Source organism: Rhineura floridana, chromosome 8 (genome assembly GCF_030035675.1).
Source record: "Rhineura floridana isolate rRhiFlo1 chromosome 8, rRhiFlo1.hap2, whole genome shotgun sequence".
Lineage (NCBI taxonomy): Eukaryota > Metazoa > Chordata > Lepidosauria > Squamata > Rhineuridae > Rhineura > Rhineura floridana.
In genome coordinates, this window is record NC_084487.1 from 10,131,905 (window position 1) to 10,148,628 (window position 16,724).

The following is a 16,724-nucleotide window of genomic DNA, read 5'->3' on the forward strand; positions in this document are numbered from 1 at the left end:
AAAAGTACAGGCTCAGTGCAGCTTCAGCCATGCAGTTGAAGAGGTTGATGGAAGAGTTCAAATCTGGCCAACGGGCTGTTCATAGCTGTTGCTTAGTTGATTGATTGGTTGATTAAAAAGAAGTACCAACTTGTGTCTTCTTCCTAACCAAACTTTATAACCAGAATACATTGTGAAAAGCAAGTAAATTAACTAAATATGATAGTTTTCCCAACATCACGATCAGAATTATTACTCACATGGAGAATGGTGTCTTTTGAATAATTGTCTAAATAATAATAATTGAAAGATATGCACATGTGGTTCTCTCACCTCCCCCACCCAATTTGTTTTGTCTTGATTCAAAAACTCTATATTATTAGAGTGTTCAGGCCTAGGGGCACCAGCTGTTTGCCATACTTACCACCGGATCCACAGTGTCTCTTGACTTTTTTTACATTTGAAAAACTTCACTAAATCATGGGAGTGCATGTTTAGTCTAATTAGAAGCTCAAATAGTGTCAAAGTCCAACTGCTTTCTTGCTGCTATGTAACCTCATAATGCTAGATTAAAGCTTGTAGTAAAACGTAAGTGTCTGGAAACTATGTACAGGTCAACTTTTTTTCTGGTTTCCAGTTGCAAATTAGCAGTTCTGTAGAGTAATATTATCTTACTGAACGTGTCTTTGGCTGCTAGATAGGTGTAACAAAGTCGTGTGAGGACAAGTAAGCTGTTTTATTATCTTGGCATTTTGCAGCCTGCTGTAGGATATTGCTGGGGGGTGGAGAAGGGGAGGAAGGCAGCTATGTAGCCTTCTGCTCACCTTGGAAATTTAAAAATAAAAGGGCCTTTCCATGGGTTCATTCTGTCGGCCTACAAAGGGCTATCAGACTCAAACACATGTTGCTTGGTCTACATTAGGTAGATTTGGGCAGAAGCTGCATGTTGGACAGTGCAGGTGAGAAGTCAATGTACCCTTATGGGGAAATGTTTGGTTTCCTATTTGTCCTTTTTTCCCACCTGAGTTGCAGACTGTTGCATCCTGGTCAGGTTGGAAGCTAGCACTTCAGCTAACTATTAATTCCTATCTTTATGAAACTGTTCATGGAATACACATTTGATATCTATGTCAAATGGCTAAGGTCTTTTGTAGCTAAAGTTAGCATGAGCAGATTACCATAGGCTGTGCCAAAAATGTAACCTCAGGCCAGTGCTAACAGTTCCATGTCACACACTAAGGACTGGCTTGTCAAAAATGTAGCATCAGAGCCATTTTCAAGGGAAGATAATGAGGTTTCTCTCCTCAGCCCCCACTGCCCTCTCACACATGTAATTTTAGCGGCATGTTGTATTTCAGATGTCAGTCTTTTCTCAATACTGCAACAGTGTTATGAAGTACATCTGTACTGAAGTTCTGCTTTGCAGAAATCTATTTAGCCAAAGTTTGGTCCCAGGTGTTTGATCAGCTGAATGCCTTGATCAGTTGCACCATTCATCCTGTGCCTCATTTCTCAAAGCAGCTGCTCAAAATGATTTTTTGCATTACGTCACCAGGTGTGTGTGTATGTGTGAGATATATCACTTGTTAGTATTCTCCTAATACTGTAATTGTGCTTGTCTATTTTTTTCCAGGTGTTTATGTGTGGGATGTAGAAGGCAAAAAATACTTCGACTTCTTAAGTGCTTACAGTGCTGTCAATCAAGGCCATTGTCATCCAAAGATTGTTGCTGCTCTGAAATCCCAGTGTGACAAACTTACCCTTACCTCAAGAGCTTTTTACAATGATGTACTTGGTGAATATGAAGAGTATATCACTAAAATGTTCAGATACAACAAGGTGCTTCCAATGAACACAGGTAATGTTTTCTGTTCTGTTCTCTCAAAAGCATTTTAATGAACAGATTTTATAATTCAAGTGGAAAGCTATATAGAACAGCTGTAGATCTCTGAAGATTGTTTCTGTGTGTTTGGAGATTTGCTGGGCACAAAGTTTTATGTCTGCTCTGACCAGAGGCTTCCAACCTTTTGGAATTTTGAGGAATCGCAATAAAAAAGGCTGCTCTAGGGGTGTGGCCAATCACAATATGCAGCAAATACCCATTTTGCAGAAGGCAGTCTGGTGAGGTTAAAATATAAGTGACTTGGCCAAGAATCTTGAGTACAAGGTAGAGGTAGAAACTGAGTCCCAAAACCGACTTTTGAACCCAGACCACCCATTTCACAGAAGGCAAACTTTTTTCTTTCTGCCAGCCAACCCACCTCATCCCCCAATAGGGAAAGGCTGTTGCTCAGTGATAGAAGTTTGCAGGTTCAGTCTCCAACGTCTCCAGATAGGGCTGGGAGAGATCCCTATCTGAAATCCTAGAGAGCTGCTGCCATCCAGTGTAGACAAAGTAGAGCCAGTACGACTAATGGTATAAGGCAGTTTCCTGTGCTCCAAATGTTTCTTCTCCAGGATCATCACCCCAGACACAAATGCACACTTTATCTCTTCCAGTGTAACCCATCCCAAAACACTCTCTCAGGATCACCCCAGTCTTTTTTCTCTCAGCTTGCTCTCCCCATCACTCTCTCACACACATGAGACACAAACATGCACTCCATTCATTCATTACATATATATACATGTGCCATATCCTTCCCTTCTTCCTCATACTATCCCCTGTAGATTACCTGTTGCCAGTGGGAAGGGATCCCCTTCCAATTCTACTATTCTGTGACGCTATTTAAGAAATGTTTCTTTTAGAGAAGCTGGGCACGATTGAGAGTGCAGCATAGGGCAAAGCTCCAGCCTCCCACCATCTTAATTTCCCCAGAATGCTTCCATGTTCTTGCTGCTGCTATAAGAGGTCATTTAGTTTAAGCCAATGCTTCTTTCTCTGTGGCTTTGCAATGACACTGCAGTTGCTATGCGGAGGGAAGCCAAAGTAGTTGCAGAGTTCCAAGACATGCAGAGTTCAACCAGAATCAAGCTTTTTGAGAACATGCTGCTTTTTGTGTCCCCCCCCTTTTTTTTTTCCAGGGCCCTAGGCACTCCCTGTCCTATATTCTCAATAAGGAATGCACTTTCCCTGCCTGCTATGCATGACATACATCTGTAAATAGTTCATCCTGCGGCTTCTGATAGTAAGGAGTGTCTTCACCTTCTCTCTCTACCTTTCTCCTGGTCCCATCTTCTGTGTTGTTTTGCCCTAGGTGTAGAGGCTGGAGAAACAGCATGTAAGCTAGCTCGTAAATGGGCGTATACTGTGAAAGGAATTCCCAAATACAAAGCAAAGATTATTTTTGCAGGTATGTCAGAGTTTTAAATATCACAAGAATCAGTATTGTATTTTTCTTATTCTTTTTTCTTTTTTTCTTGTTTCCCCCCCCCTTTTTTACATTGTCTGCATTCATTAAAAATTAATAAATGAAAAAAGAACTTGCTGCAGGTGGGTACAACAAAGGTGATGGGAATGGTAGATTACGAAAGGATGAATCTTAAACTGAACATGAACTAGGGATACCTTTGTATTAAAGAAGGGGGGTTCTGTGTCTTATACGTAAATATAAAGTAGCCTCAGCCCTGCATTCCTTCCTCAACAGCCTTCTGGGGACCACATACCAGTGGTGGACAGGGCCAGAGGAAAAAAGTAGTAGAGCCAAAGATTTAACTTTTACCTTTGTACAGAAGGCTACATTCCAGCAATGCATAAGTCAGAGGTTTCTGCAGGCACGCACCTCCAGCCAGGCAGAAGCACTTGGAGAGAGTTGGGCTGGGTATGGTCTGGGAAGAGAAGGTGTGGCCTGGGGAGAATCCAAAGGGTTGGGTAGAGATCGGAGGGGCTACATTTGGTCCCTGGGCCTGAGGTTCCCCACCCCGTTATAATGATTTGTGGCTTGAAGTGAATTCATCATATGAGTAACTTTACTAAGCTAAAAGGATGTGTAGAATTGTGCCCTCTTGTCAATATTTTCGTATTCTCATTTATTAGTTCTATGTTGGTGCCATAAAGAACCTACACATAAATGCCAAGAGATGAACATGAGATCGGGGTGGGGTATGGTGTGGGTCACTAAGGGCTGTAATCCTGAACAAGATTTGTTAAGGAAAAATCTTACTCAGTTTGGAGGGACTTACCGTTGAGATAGTATGCTTACCATTGTGCTACGTATTGGTCAACTGAAATCTGATGCAGTCACTGTTCTGGGTTCTGCTAGGCTGCATGCTGTGACTACTCGTCCTTAAGAAGCATATTGGATCCAGAATTCTGTTTTGTTACAACGACAACTTTTTGGCACTTGTATATATATGGCAGGCATATATGCTGAGCATGATTAAACACGAGTCTATCATTAGTTATGTATTTACAACTTAATTGATTTGCTTAACATTTAAAGTTAAGGGAATCAATTTAGTTGCAAATGCATAACTAATGACAGTGTTTAATTGTGCTCACCATGTATTTAAACAGCATTTAAAGTCGAGTTAGGTAGGAGGTTTTAATACCTGGGTATGGTGTTCATGCAGCTGGATATATCCAGCAGAAAATAATAGTTTCAAGATGGTAGATAAACGTCATTTAATTACATTATGACAACTATAATCGGTTCATACAGATTTAAACCAGGGTTGGCTAACCTGTGGCCCTCCAGATTTTGCTGGACTACAGCTTGCATCTTCTCAGACCATTCGCCATATTGGTTGGGGCTGATGAGAGTTGTAGTTCAACAACCTGTGGAAGGCCACAGGATAGTCCCCCAGTCAAAACCCAACTGTGATAAACCTCTAACTGTGATAAATCTCTCTTTTGTCATCTTTGGATTGTTGACTTAGCTACACTGCATAACGTAACTAAACAGTATATGCTTTTTTCAGTGTTCAAACTTTTTCTCTCTTCCCAGCTGGCAACTTCTGGGGAAGAACACTGTCTGCTATCTCAAGTTCTACAGATCCTTCCAGTTATGATGGATTTGGACCATTTATGCCAGGTTTTGAAGTAATTCCATACAATGATTTGCCAGCTCTTGAGGTACCTCACCATTTTCCATTCTGTGAAATAATCTAACGTTCCCCCCCCCATGTATGTTTTCTTTTTATCTAAATTACCCTGGAAAGCTGATCGGTATAAAAATAATGTCCTTAATAAATATTGATAGTGCCATTGCAACTGCAGAAATGGCTTCTGGGTTGAATCCAATTTCACATTGAGGTTTGTCTGTGACAGTGGCAAGGAACTTATGGCTCTCTAGATGCTGTTGGATTTCAGCTGCCATAAGTGCCAGTCACCTTGGCCAGATATGATGGGAGTTTAGTCCAGCAACATTTGGAGGGCCACAAGTTCCCCACCCATAGTTTGTGACCTTGTTCTCAGGTGCGTGTGGCTGATTTTCATGTGTAAACTGGCCCTACATTGTTGTCAGCTGTGGGCTAAACTAGAGCCTGTTTAAGTATATACGGTCATGATTCAGGTAACAAGGGAGAGATTTTGAAAGGCAGTAAAGATAGGCACAAACCACCACTTAGATTATTTTTTCAGCGGAGAATCATTAATAACTTTCAAGGAAAAACCTGCTTCCCAACAGAAAATGCAGTCATTTTGATACTTGAGACAAATACCTGTGACATGGTGTTAATATTACTCTTTTTTCTGTTTTCAGTTCATCTTAAAGTAGGAAAATGTGGCCAACAGTGCAAATCTTATGTTTACTATATTATTATACCATCCTTGCCAATATTTGATATTGCAGTTAGAAACAAGTGAGACCTACAGCAAAAATATTCTGTCTGTCACTTCCCTTCTCCTACCTGTCCGTCCATTCCTGTTCCTTGTTTCCTGCTCTGCATACTATTATGTCCCTCTCTTTCCTCCGCTTTGCTCCCCTTCCTTCTTTCATCACCCCCGCCTTCACCATTCCTCTGCCTGCATTAGTCCCTTGTCCATTGCTACCTTATTGGGTTGCATACATGTGCAATTAATTATTTTTCAGGATCTTTTTCAACTCCTTTTCACATTTTTACATGCTGAAAATATTAAAGGTAGAGGTGTCCCCGCACTTGTAGTGCGAGTCGTTTCCGACTCTTAGGGTGATGTCTTGCGATGTTTACTAGGCAGACCGTATATATGGAGTGGGATTGCCAGTTCCTTCCATGGCCTTTCTTTACCCCCCAGCATATGCCGGATACTCATTTTACCAACCACGGAAGGATGGAAGGCTGAGTGGACCTCGACCCCTTTTACCGGAGATTCGACTTCCTCCTTCCGTTGGAATTGACCTCCGGCTGTGAGCAGAGCTTTCGGCTCCGTTACTGCCGCTTACCTCTCTGCGCCACGGAGGATCTTACTGAAAATATTAGCAAAACTATTTATAAAAGTCCTAAGCAAACTGACCTTTTAGATAAGTGGTGCTGCATTCTTTCTGGTGTCTGAAATTAAAAATCTTACCCTTAAGTTATTCATGTTAAAAACTAACATGGTATGAAGTTATCACAAGCAAACCTATTTAGAAGTTTAGGAGAAGGAATGTTTCTAAGTTATAGATCTTGTTCCAGGGACTTAAATTGCACATCTCTCAACAATTGCAATAAGTCATTGTCTTTCCTCACTGCAATATACTTGTCCTTAGCGTGCACTTCAGGATCCAAATGCAGCAGCTTTCATGGTGGAACCGATTCAAGGCGAAGCTGGTGTGGTTGTTCCTGATAAAGGTTACCTCACAGGGGTGCGAGAGCTTTGCACAAAACAGAATGTAAGTAAGTCACTAAAAGAAAAGTTTTAAGTTGTGGAAAGTGGCCAAGCCTTTTATTTAACTAATACCATAGGTCTTCTTTAGATCAAATATAATAATCTTAATATACTGTGATCTGCTTCAAGACACCTTTTCCTGATGTTGCTGTTTAACACAAAGGGTTTTTCCCCTGTGTCTTAGTAACCAATAATCTAACATATAGCTTCTTGAATCTTCCAAAGGCCCAGCAGTGAGTGATACGGCATTTTTGGAGAAATCAGTGTTCTATTTTTCTCACCAGTGACATCTTTGTTCTGGTAGAACACTTTTCTCAAAGGTGAGCTGTTGCTCAACCCTATTATCTTATCAATCCTGTGCTTATCTTAAGTAGACGACAAAGTTATTGGAATATGCCTTGTGTACCCTCAACTATGGACTTTATCCCACTCGTGGGCAACTAGTATATTGTCTTTACTTTTCAGTCTGATAGGGTTCTTTTCAGAGAACATCTTAGTTTATCTTGAAGTACAGCTGAGGTGAATTTCACCCTGTGGAATGTTTATAATAATCTTTTTGCTTCTGTTATTTAGCACATAAGAGAAGGTCAGATAGAATTAATATAAATTATGGATGTGATCGAGAGAGTCATATAGCAAGAGCATTTGTAGTGGGGCTCTGGAGTGCCTTCTCTTTTGAAAGAACAAAACTAAATGCTCATTGAATAACAGTTCATCAAGCCCCCTGTCTGTGAAAGTCTAAAGGGGCTGTCTGCGTTGCAGCCATTTTCTTTTATGCTTTCCAGTGGATGATGAAACTCTGATGATGTCATGCAAGTGATATTGAGGCCTTTTATTGAAAACTGTCTGAAAGGACTACTAAGTGGAAATACTGTTAAACATTCTCAACTTCTGAAGTTCCATACCTACTGTTTCTTATGAAGAATCTAGAGATGCACACATGTAGACTAGAATTCTTAGATATGCAGTCGAGATGTGGTTTGATACAGCAGTTTGCTTAGTAGCCATAAAACATTGGAGCTGGTTGTTAAATGATTAGAATAGTTTTCTGGTAGTTTGGAATAGATTTGCTTGGGATGTTGGATGAATTTGCTATATCAAGGAAATACTACTTTTTGAATATGAGCCGCAGCTTATATATTGATTTTTATTTTTAATAAAACAGGTTCTCTTTATCGCTGATGAAATTCAGACTGGGTTGGCTAGAACTGGGCAAATGCTGGCTGTTGATCATGAAAATGTTAGACCAGATCTCATCCTGCTTGGAAAGGCCCTGTCTGGAGGAGTTTATCCTGTAAGTAATGTGGAACTGAAAACAACTGATTCTGAATTTATTTTGGGGGTTTTTGGCAAGTTTAAAGTGCAAAGGTGGGCTAAGGAAAGGACGTAAGAAGAACCTGCTGAAATCAGGCCAGTGGCTTAGCAGTCATGGAATAAGAGGAGAGGTCCTCTTGTGGATAAGAAATTGGTTAAGAAGCAGAAAGCAGAGAGTAGGAATAAACGGACAGTTCTCCCAATGGAGGGCTGTAGAAAGTGGAGTCCCTCAAGGATCGGTATTGGGACCTGTACTTTTCAACTTGTTCATTAATGACCTAGAATTAGGAGTGAGCAGTGAAGTGGCCAAGTTTGCTGATGACACTAAATTGTTCAGGGTTGTTAAAACAAAAAGGGATTGCGAAGAGCTCCAAAAAGACCTCTCCAAACTGAGTGAATGGGCGGAAAAATGGCAAATGCAATTCAATATAAACAAGTGTAAAATTATGCATATTGGAGCAAAAAATCTGAATTTCACATATACGCTCATGGGGTCTGAACTGGCGGTGACCGACCAGGAGAGAGACCTCGGGGTTGTGGTGGACAGCACGATGAAAATGTCGACCCAGTGTGCGGCAGCTGTGAAAAAGGCAAATTCCATGCTAGCGATAATTAGGAAAGGTATTGAAAATAAAACAGCCGATATCATAATGCCGTTGTATAAATCTATGGTGCGGCCGCATTTGGAATACTGTGTACAGTTCTGGTCGCCTCATCTCAAAAAGGATATTATAGAGTTGGAAAAGGTTCAGAAGAGGGCAACCAGAATGATCAAGGGGATGGAGCAACTCCCTTACGAGGAAAGGTTGCAGCATTTGGGGCTTTTTAGTTTAGAGAAAAGGCGGGTCAGAGGAGACATGATAGAAGTGTATAAAATTATGCATGGCATTGAGAAAGTGGATAGAGAGACTTCCGGGAAGGGTGACTTAGCCTGTGCCTGCTTTTGAGACGGGCTCCTGCCTCAAAAGAAGCTTATTCAGATATATCAGTCAGATTTTTTTTTTTTTTTGACTGATTAAACTTCTCCCGGGTAGGGAGAAACGAAGAGATTAACCTCAAAGCCTATTTTTGTTGGGACGACCAGATCTCATTAATTTATGGGACGAGGTCCAGCCGACGAAGGTGGGACGGATTTTCAACAACAAGCTCTATCTGATAAAGCGAACGTTCATCTTATCTTCTAAGAGAGAACGCACTAACAGGCAAGCACCCTTCTTTCTATATTTTTCTTTTACTTGACTTAAATTGTTGCTGTTTAAAAGAGATTTGCCAGATTGATCGGTTTTTGACATCTCACTGGGGAGCCATAACTTCTCTCTGCTACTCACTAATTAATAGCTTATCTCTGTTTTTGTTGCAAAAAGCTGTCCTGGATTTGCATTCTAAAGATATACACAGAAGAGGGATTTCTATTCCAGATTTTTATTTTGAAGAATATTATATTGTCTGAGACTACTCTCTTTTTGGTCTATTTTATTTTGACGAATCTGTTTCCTGACGACCGCCATTAATTGTTTCGATCCTGGGAACTGCATTTTGTTTACTTAAGCATGGAGAGATAAGGCTGTCTGCTCTGTTTATACTGTGATGTCACCAAGTTTGGAGTATTAACCCAATTGTTGCTGAAATAAGAAGTGGTTTTCCTATATTTTTCTTTTAAAATGGCAATTAAGAAAGTGGCTGAGAATCTGGAAATAACTATGCTTCAGAAAATAATGGATGAGATTGAGATAACGAAACAAAACCTGCGACAGGGTTGTAAGGAGCTGAAAATTGAATTGAGTAAAATGAAGCAGGAGATTAAAGATATAGGGGTCCCTGTGAGAGAGGTGACCCTGGAAGGGGTCCCTGTGAGAGAGGAGACCCCGGAGATTGGAACAAACGTGGAACAGGAAAAAGATTTGGAGTCTATGGACTTTAGAAACAAAATCTATTGTTTGGAGACACAGGAGATTAAAGACATAGGGGTCCTTGTGAGAGAGGAGACCCTGGAGACTGGAACAGGGGTCCCTGTGAGAGAGGAGACCCTGGAGACTGGAACAGGGGTCCCTGTGAGAGAGGAGACCCTGGAGACTGGAACAGGGGTCCCTGTGAGAGAGGAGATCCCGGAGATTGGAACAAACGTGGAACAGGAACAAGATTTGGAGTCTATGGACTTTAGAAATAAAATCTATTGTTTGGAACTCAATGTTATCTCTGAAGAAATTAATGAAGATTCTAGAGATAAAGTTATCAATGGCATGGATAATCTTCTGGACTGGATTGATGTGATGGAGCCCAATATAGAGAAAATCTATGGAATTAACTGCAGCCATGTGACAATGGAAAAACTTTCAAGAGATGACCCAGTGTATTTTGAAAAAAAGAACAGAGATATGATTTTACAGCAGTATTTCAGCAACCTATTCAGAATGGATGGCAAGAAAATATTTGGGATAGAGGTAATTCCCATCAGACTCTTACTATATGACTATGGCTTTGACAGCAAGATTATTATGGAATACTGATAATGGAAGATTGGATACTGAAACTACTGGACTTAACAAGACTACTGAAGATGGAAGATGGAAAATGGAACTAATAGGGATAATAGAACAATGGCTACTGAAATTACTGAACCTAACAGATTCTGATGTGATGGATTAATTGAAATGTTTATTTTGACTATGGTTATGACAATAAGATTATCATAATTAGTAATGAGATGGATTAATCGATATGCTTATCTGGAAAAAAAAAATTGATAGATATATTTCTTAAAGAATTGAAACCTCTCTTTGACTTTTTGTGGAAAGAATAAAGTAATGTTTATGAGATTTGATGATTAAGTAAGATAACTACTGGAGGAAAGTGATTTTATAATATGACTTAAGAGACAGGATTGTTATATATTATAGACTTATAACTGATTTGATCTTTGACAAATGGGAAGTCAATATTTTACTCTTTAATTTTTATTTTTGTTTTTTTTTTTGTTTTTTTTTTTTTGTTTAACTATTTTTGATTTTGTTTTTTGTCTTTGAATGTTTTATGATTTCGTCTTGTATGTTTTATGAAAATCTGAATAAAAATTATTGAAAAAAAAAAAAAAGAGAAAGTGGATAGAGAAAAGTTCTTCTCCCTCTCTCATAATACTAGAACTCATGGACATTCAAAGAAGCTGAATGTTGGAAGATTCAGGACAGACAAAAGGAAGTACTTCTTTACTCAGCGCATAGTTAAACTATGGAATTTGCTCCCACAAGATGCAGTAATGGCCACCAGCTTGGACGGCTTTAAAAGAAGATTAGACAAATTCATGGAGGACAGGGCTATCAATGGCTACTAGCCATGATGGCTGTGCTGTGCCACCCTAGTCAGAGGCAGCATGCTTCTGAAAACCAGTTGCCGGAAGTCTCAGGAGGGGAGAGTGTTCTTGCACTCGGGTCCTGCTTGCGGGCTTCCCCCAGGCACCTGGTTGGCCACTGTGAGAACAGGATGCTGGACTAGATGGGCCACTGGCCTGATCCAGCAGGCTCTTCTTATGTTCTTATGTTCTTAAGGAAAGCCTGCAAGCAGGTCCTGAGTGCAAGAGCTCTCTCCCCTCTTGCGGTTTCCAGCAACTAGCATTCAGAAGCATACTCCTCGGACCATGGAAGCAGAGCATAGCCATCATGGCTAGTTGCCATCGATAGCCTTATCCTCCATGTATTTGCCTATGTAAGTGTAACTGCTGAAGTAGAGTTAGTTAAGACTGTATTCTAGTATTCAAATTTTTACAGTATGGCAGTGCTTCAGCAAATAGGAACATAGGAAGCTGCTTTACACTGAGCCTTCCTTACTTTGATCTAGCTCAGTATTGTCTACACTGACTGGCAGCCAGCAACTCTCCAGGGTTTCAGAAAGGAGTCTCTCCTACCCCTGTGTGGAGATGCCAAGGTCTGAAGCTGGGACCTTTTTGCATGCAAAGGATGCTCTGCTACTCAGCCATGATCCTTCCCCACTATTCTTGCTGGGTGGAAAAATAAATCTTATGGAAACGCAGCAACCACAATATTATCTCTAAGGAGAATATATGTTGCTAGATATGCTTGTAACCTTGGCAGAGATGTTTGTTTGTTGGAAGAAGCAATGTTCTTAAACGTTTCTGTGTTACTGACCTGTCTCAGCTTCTTTGATAACATTTTTAACATAGGAAGCAGCTCTGGAATAAAGAGGTGCTCTGTAGCTGCTGTTTTGATAATGACAGAAGGAAGTAAATGTTTCTGTCTTACAGTCTACATAAAAAAGTAGAATTAGAATGGACCCTGTGGATCAACTGTCTTTCTGTTCCAAGAGGACATAGCCTATACCTTAAAGTTCCTTGGTGAGTCCTTGGCCAAACTTAACTTGGCTTGGACCTACACTTTGCCAGAAATAATTGGTTATGTAGAATAATTGTAGCTCCTGATTCCCTTCACCTGCACCTGTTAATGTAACTAGATTACATGTCAACCAGTTTAGTAGTGGCCCTGTAGCTTTGAATTTCCAGGGTCAGACCTGTTACATCCTAGAACTACTGGCCTGAGATACTGTATTGGTGTGCAACAGCTCCAGTTCAGCATGGCCAATGGTCTAGGATGATGGAAGTAATAGTCCAAAACATCTGGAGGGCATCAGGCTGGGGAAGGCCAAACTAATACTTGAAGCTGCCCCATTGTTAATATATTCAGTTGGGCAAGACCAACAAAAATATGTTCATGAAGGAAAACATCTTTATCACATTGCTTCAGGTTTCTTACTGATTCTGGGGAAACCAGGTGAAAAATGAGGCTTCTGTACTGTGTTTCGGTTTTGTGTTTGGTTATGAGTGGGGCAGGAAGAACCAAAGAAACTAGGCCTACATGTGGGTGGTTTTACAGGCTTGTTTTGTTTTTAAACAAGGATTGCTTAGTATAAAAGCATAAGTATATCCACTTGGAAGCAAGATCTGTTCAAATCAGTGGCTATCACCTCCATTAAAATGTCTTTGGGATCAGAGCATTCAAGTTATATAGACTGTTTAAATGACTGTGGCTAAAACGGTTTTGGAATGGGGAGGGGGAATCTTGCTTGGTAGTCTGAATACCACAGCCAGCATTTTGGGTCTCTGTTTGAGCTGAGTCAGAGGTTTAAAGACAGTAAATAAATACAATACAGTAAATACAGTAAACTGGCAATCATATCTGCTTGCACTGTAAACTGAAAAGCATTTACTGAGGAATACATACTTCATAAAGCAATGGGATATAAATAGGAATGTTGCCTTAGGCTCTGTGTCACAACAGCAGATGTAGGTGGTAGGCAGCAAAGTGGCTGTTTTATTTAAAGCATTTTTACCCTACTCTTTAGCTGGCAAACACACTCCCAAGTGGCTTAGAGATCAATAAAAAAAACAAAAAAAACCAAGACAGTCTCTTCCCTCAGGCTGACAACGTAAAGCACATGACACAAAAAAACATTACTCGTGTAATGTAGAGGAACCTCTGCAATGTTTTGAAGTAGAGCAAAGGGGAAATCGTCAAGCTTTTAAGTTTTTAATGTACTGCTATCTCAATACAGAATTTCTTTCCACAGGTTTCAGCAGTGCTGTGCGATGATGAAGTCATGCTCACCATTAAACCTGGAGAACATGGTTCTACGTATGGAGGGAATCCCTTGGCCTGCCGGGTGGCCATCGCAGCACTTGAGGTGTGTGAAATAATAGTTTTAAGGCCTACAATGCTATGAATGACTATACTAACACTGCAGTATTTAAATAACTCTAAATTAAACCTTAACTTCTTTTGGTGGGGCACTTTTGGTGGTTCCCCACACCCCTGAGGTTCGACTGATCTCCACCAGGGACTGAGCCTTCAGTATGGCAGGCCATGCCCTGTGGAACTCCCTATCAATTGAGGTTCAGCAGGAAGCATCCCTCCTTTCTTCCAGGTGTCTCTTGAAAACTGAACATTTTAGTCAGGCCTTTGTGCCATGAATCCCCCCCAACCTATGCAGTATTTGTTGATGCTTTTATTATTATTATTAATGATGTTTTATTGGTTTTTAAATTTTATAGTGTCTTTGTATGTTGTAAACTGCCTTGATGTACTTCTATGAAAAGTGTGGCTTATAAATACTTAAATAAATAAACTTGAAAACTGCATGTTCAGAGGACTGTTGTTTCCCCAAACCCGCATAATAATAATGAAAGTAAGCAAATACTGCTAAGTGATCATGGGTCTGCTGTATGTCACGTCTTCAAAATGGAACGCTTTTTGTTTTACATGTGTACAGTGTTACAACTGTAATTTTATGGTTTATTGCTTATCGTTAGTGGTGAACTAACACTGAGAGCCATGCTGAACTTCATATTTTTGCATCTTTATAATTATTCCCAGGCATTCAGCTCTCTCACCTTTATTTCAAATTGCTTCAGGTAATTGAAGAAGAAGAATTAGTTAAGAATACAGAAACCATGGGGAACTTACTGAGAAATGAGCTTATGAAGACTCCTTCAGATATTGTGACTTGCGTCAGAGGAAAAGGATTATTAAATGCTATTGTTATTCGTGAAACTAAAGGTAAGACTATCCTAATACTGTATTATGAGGCTGGAATGTGCTACAAGACTATTTGAACTCTTGTAAGAGAATTCTGCAAATCCCAGTTCAAAGGCAATAGCACAACATCTCATCCATCCAGAATCAATGAGATGGTGATATTATTGGAGTAGGGAAATCGCTATTCTGTTTTCACGCTTCTCTCTCTCTTTTTTTTAATAAAAAAAGTCAGCATTATGTGTCAGCATTAAGTCACACAAAAAGAAGAGCACTGGGCCTGGGAAGAGGGAAGTGTGACACACAAGACCTGAAACTGAGTATGCTCTGGGGAAAGTGTTTAGACAAACCTTGTAAGTTAAAGGTTTAGCAAACAGTCTATCTCAGGTGTGGGGAACCTTTGGCCCTCCAGATGTTGCTGATTTACAGCTCTCACCATCTCTGGGTATTGGACATGCTTGCTGGGTCTGATGGGAGTTACAGTTCAGCAACATCTGGAGGGCCAAAGGTTCCCTGCACCTGGTCTAGCACATCCCAAATTCTGATGTCCTCCTGCTAGGGTAGCATAGGTAGTAATCCAAACTTCTTGACATGTTTTCTTCTGGGGAAGGTTCATAAGATCAATTAATTTTATGTGCTCTCTGGAAATCAGGGGCACATCTGGCCTCTTGTGGCCAGAGTCAAATTACTTGTCCAAGTTGCCATTTCAAAACAGCCTTTGAACAGATTTCTTTCCTGTTTGGAAATGAAGCTGCGGACTATCTGCTGAATGCTTCACATTACTGTAGTGTGGCTTCATGGTTAGAGTGGCAAACTAGGACCTTGAAGATCAGGGTTCAAAAACACTCACCAGATTACCATGAGCCAGTTACCATCTCTTAGCCTAACCTACCCCACAGGGAAAATGGGGAGGAGGTGAACCATGTATGCCACCTTAGCTCCGTGGAAGAAATGTGGGTTATAAATGTAATACATCCTTTAATTGGTGGTAAAGCAAATACCTGATTTTGTGTATTGATTTTTTTAAAGGCTGTGATGCCTGGAAAGTGTGCCTGCGACTCCGTGACAATGGGCTTCTGGCCAAACCAACGCATGGTGATATCATCCGGCTGGCCCCCCCACTAGTCATCAAGGAGGACGAGATCAGAGAGTGCATTGAAATTATCCACAAAACCATTCTGTCTTTCTGAAGGCACATTGTTCAAAGTCTGCCTTCAGCTTGATTCCAGCATGCTACTACAGAAGCAATGTTTAGACCCCCCCTTAAGTTTACTAATTTTCATCCAATCATTCATGTTGGGTGCAAAAACTCAAGCCTTCTAAAATCAAATAGTTTTAAACTTTTTTACAATGTACCTAGAGAAAGCAAATGACTAATGGATTTTGTTTATTGTGACTTTGAAAAATTTGTTAGGCTGCACTCTATGAATTATGCATTTGAACATCTCCTCTTACATTTCAGCCAAAGTATAAATTATATAAATCTACTGTACTAAATGCTAACATTTTAAGAAGCTATTTTTTAAAAATGACCCTTTTTCTTTTGTCATTTGGTGCTGTATGGAGGACTGAAATCTTACTGTTGGTGCTAACATTGTATCCTGATGGGAAATCCTTGCTTCAAAGGATCAAGAATGGTAGAACCTTTCACCTTTTTGAAATGAGTATCGGTTCATAAAGGTGGATCCAATGAAATATCTTAATGGTCAGTGTTTTGTTTCTATAACAAGCACATACCTTGCATTTTAAGACTAATGGTGAAACAAGCATGTGTGATTTTTCTCATCTTGCAGATTATAACAACAATTTGAATGTAAAGGTCAAGAATGTTCTAAAATTCATACTTTTTTGTTTAAATTGGAGTATACATACTTTGTTAATAATAGCTAGTGTAATGTGTCTATTGAGAGAGATGTAATTTCATTATCAGAAAGCATTTCATATTGGAAACTTTAATCAGGACATTATTGCTTATGTCTCCTCCCCCTCCTTGAGTCTTCTGAAAGCAGTGTTTTATAGTATATGTGCTTGAAGATTTTTCACTTAAACCTTTCCTTTTCTCCTGTTGAAGAATGATGCATGCTAATTACAGTTACCATTCCAAACTTGGCCATTCCAGACACTTTTCTCTTAACAAGCTGCTATTGATCAAAATATAGAAGGTGTAA

The 16,724-nt window shown here is 40.0% G+C and overlaps 1 protein-coding gene across 5 annotated transcripts in view; it reads left to right on the top strand.

The window, feature by feature from the left end:
• Window positions 1–16,251, top strand: part of LOC133390175 (ornithine aminotransferase, mitochondrial) — a 48,348-nt gene extending 32,097 nt beyond the window's left edge. For all 5 annotated transcript variants that reach the window (XM_061638190.1, XM_061638193.1, XM_061638192.1 and 2 more), the window contains 8 exons: window positions 1,613–1,837; window positions 3,177–3,272; window positions 4,866–4,993; window positions 6,588–6,710; window positions 7,872–8,000; window positions 13,595–13,708; window positions 14,436–14,580; window positions 15,586–16,251. In XM_061638190.1, coding sequence (XP_061494174.1) covers window positions 1,613–1,837; window positions 3,177–3,272; window positions 4,866–4,993; window positions 6,588–6,710; window positions 7,872–8,000; window positions 13,595–13,708; window positions 14,436–14,580; window positions 15,586–15,746 — 1,121 coding nt within the window. In that variant the 3' untranslated portion in view covers window positions 15,747–16,251. The remainder of the gene's footprint in view (window positions 1–1,612; window positions 1,838–3,176; window positions 3,273–4,865; window positions 4,994–6,587; window positions 6,711–7,871; window positions 8,001–13,594; window positions 13,709–14,435; window positions 14,581–15,585) is intronic.
• Window positions 16,252–16,724: the final 473 nt, after the last annotated feature.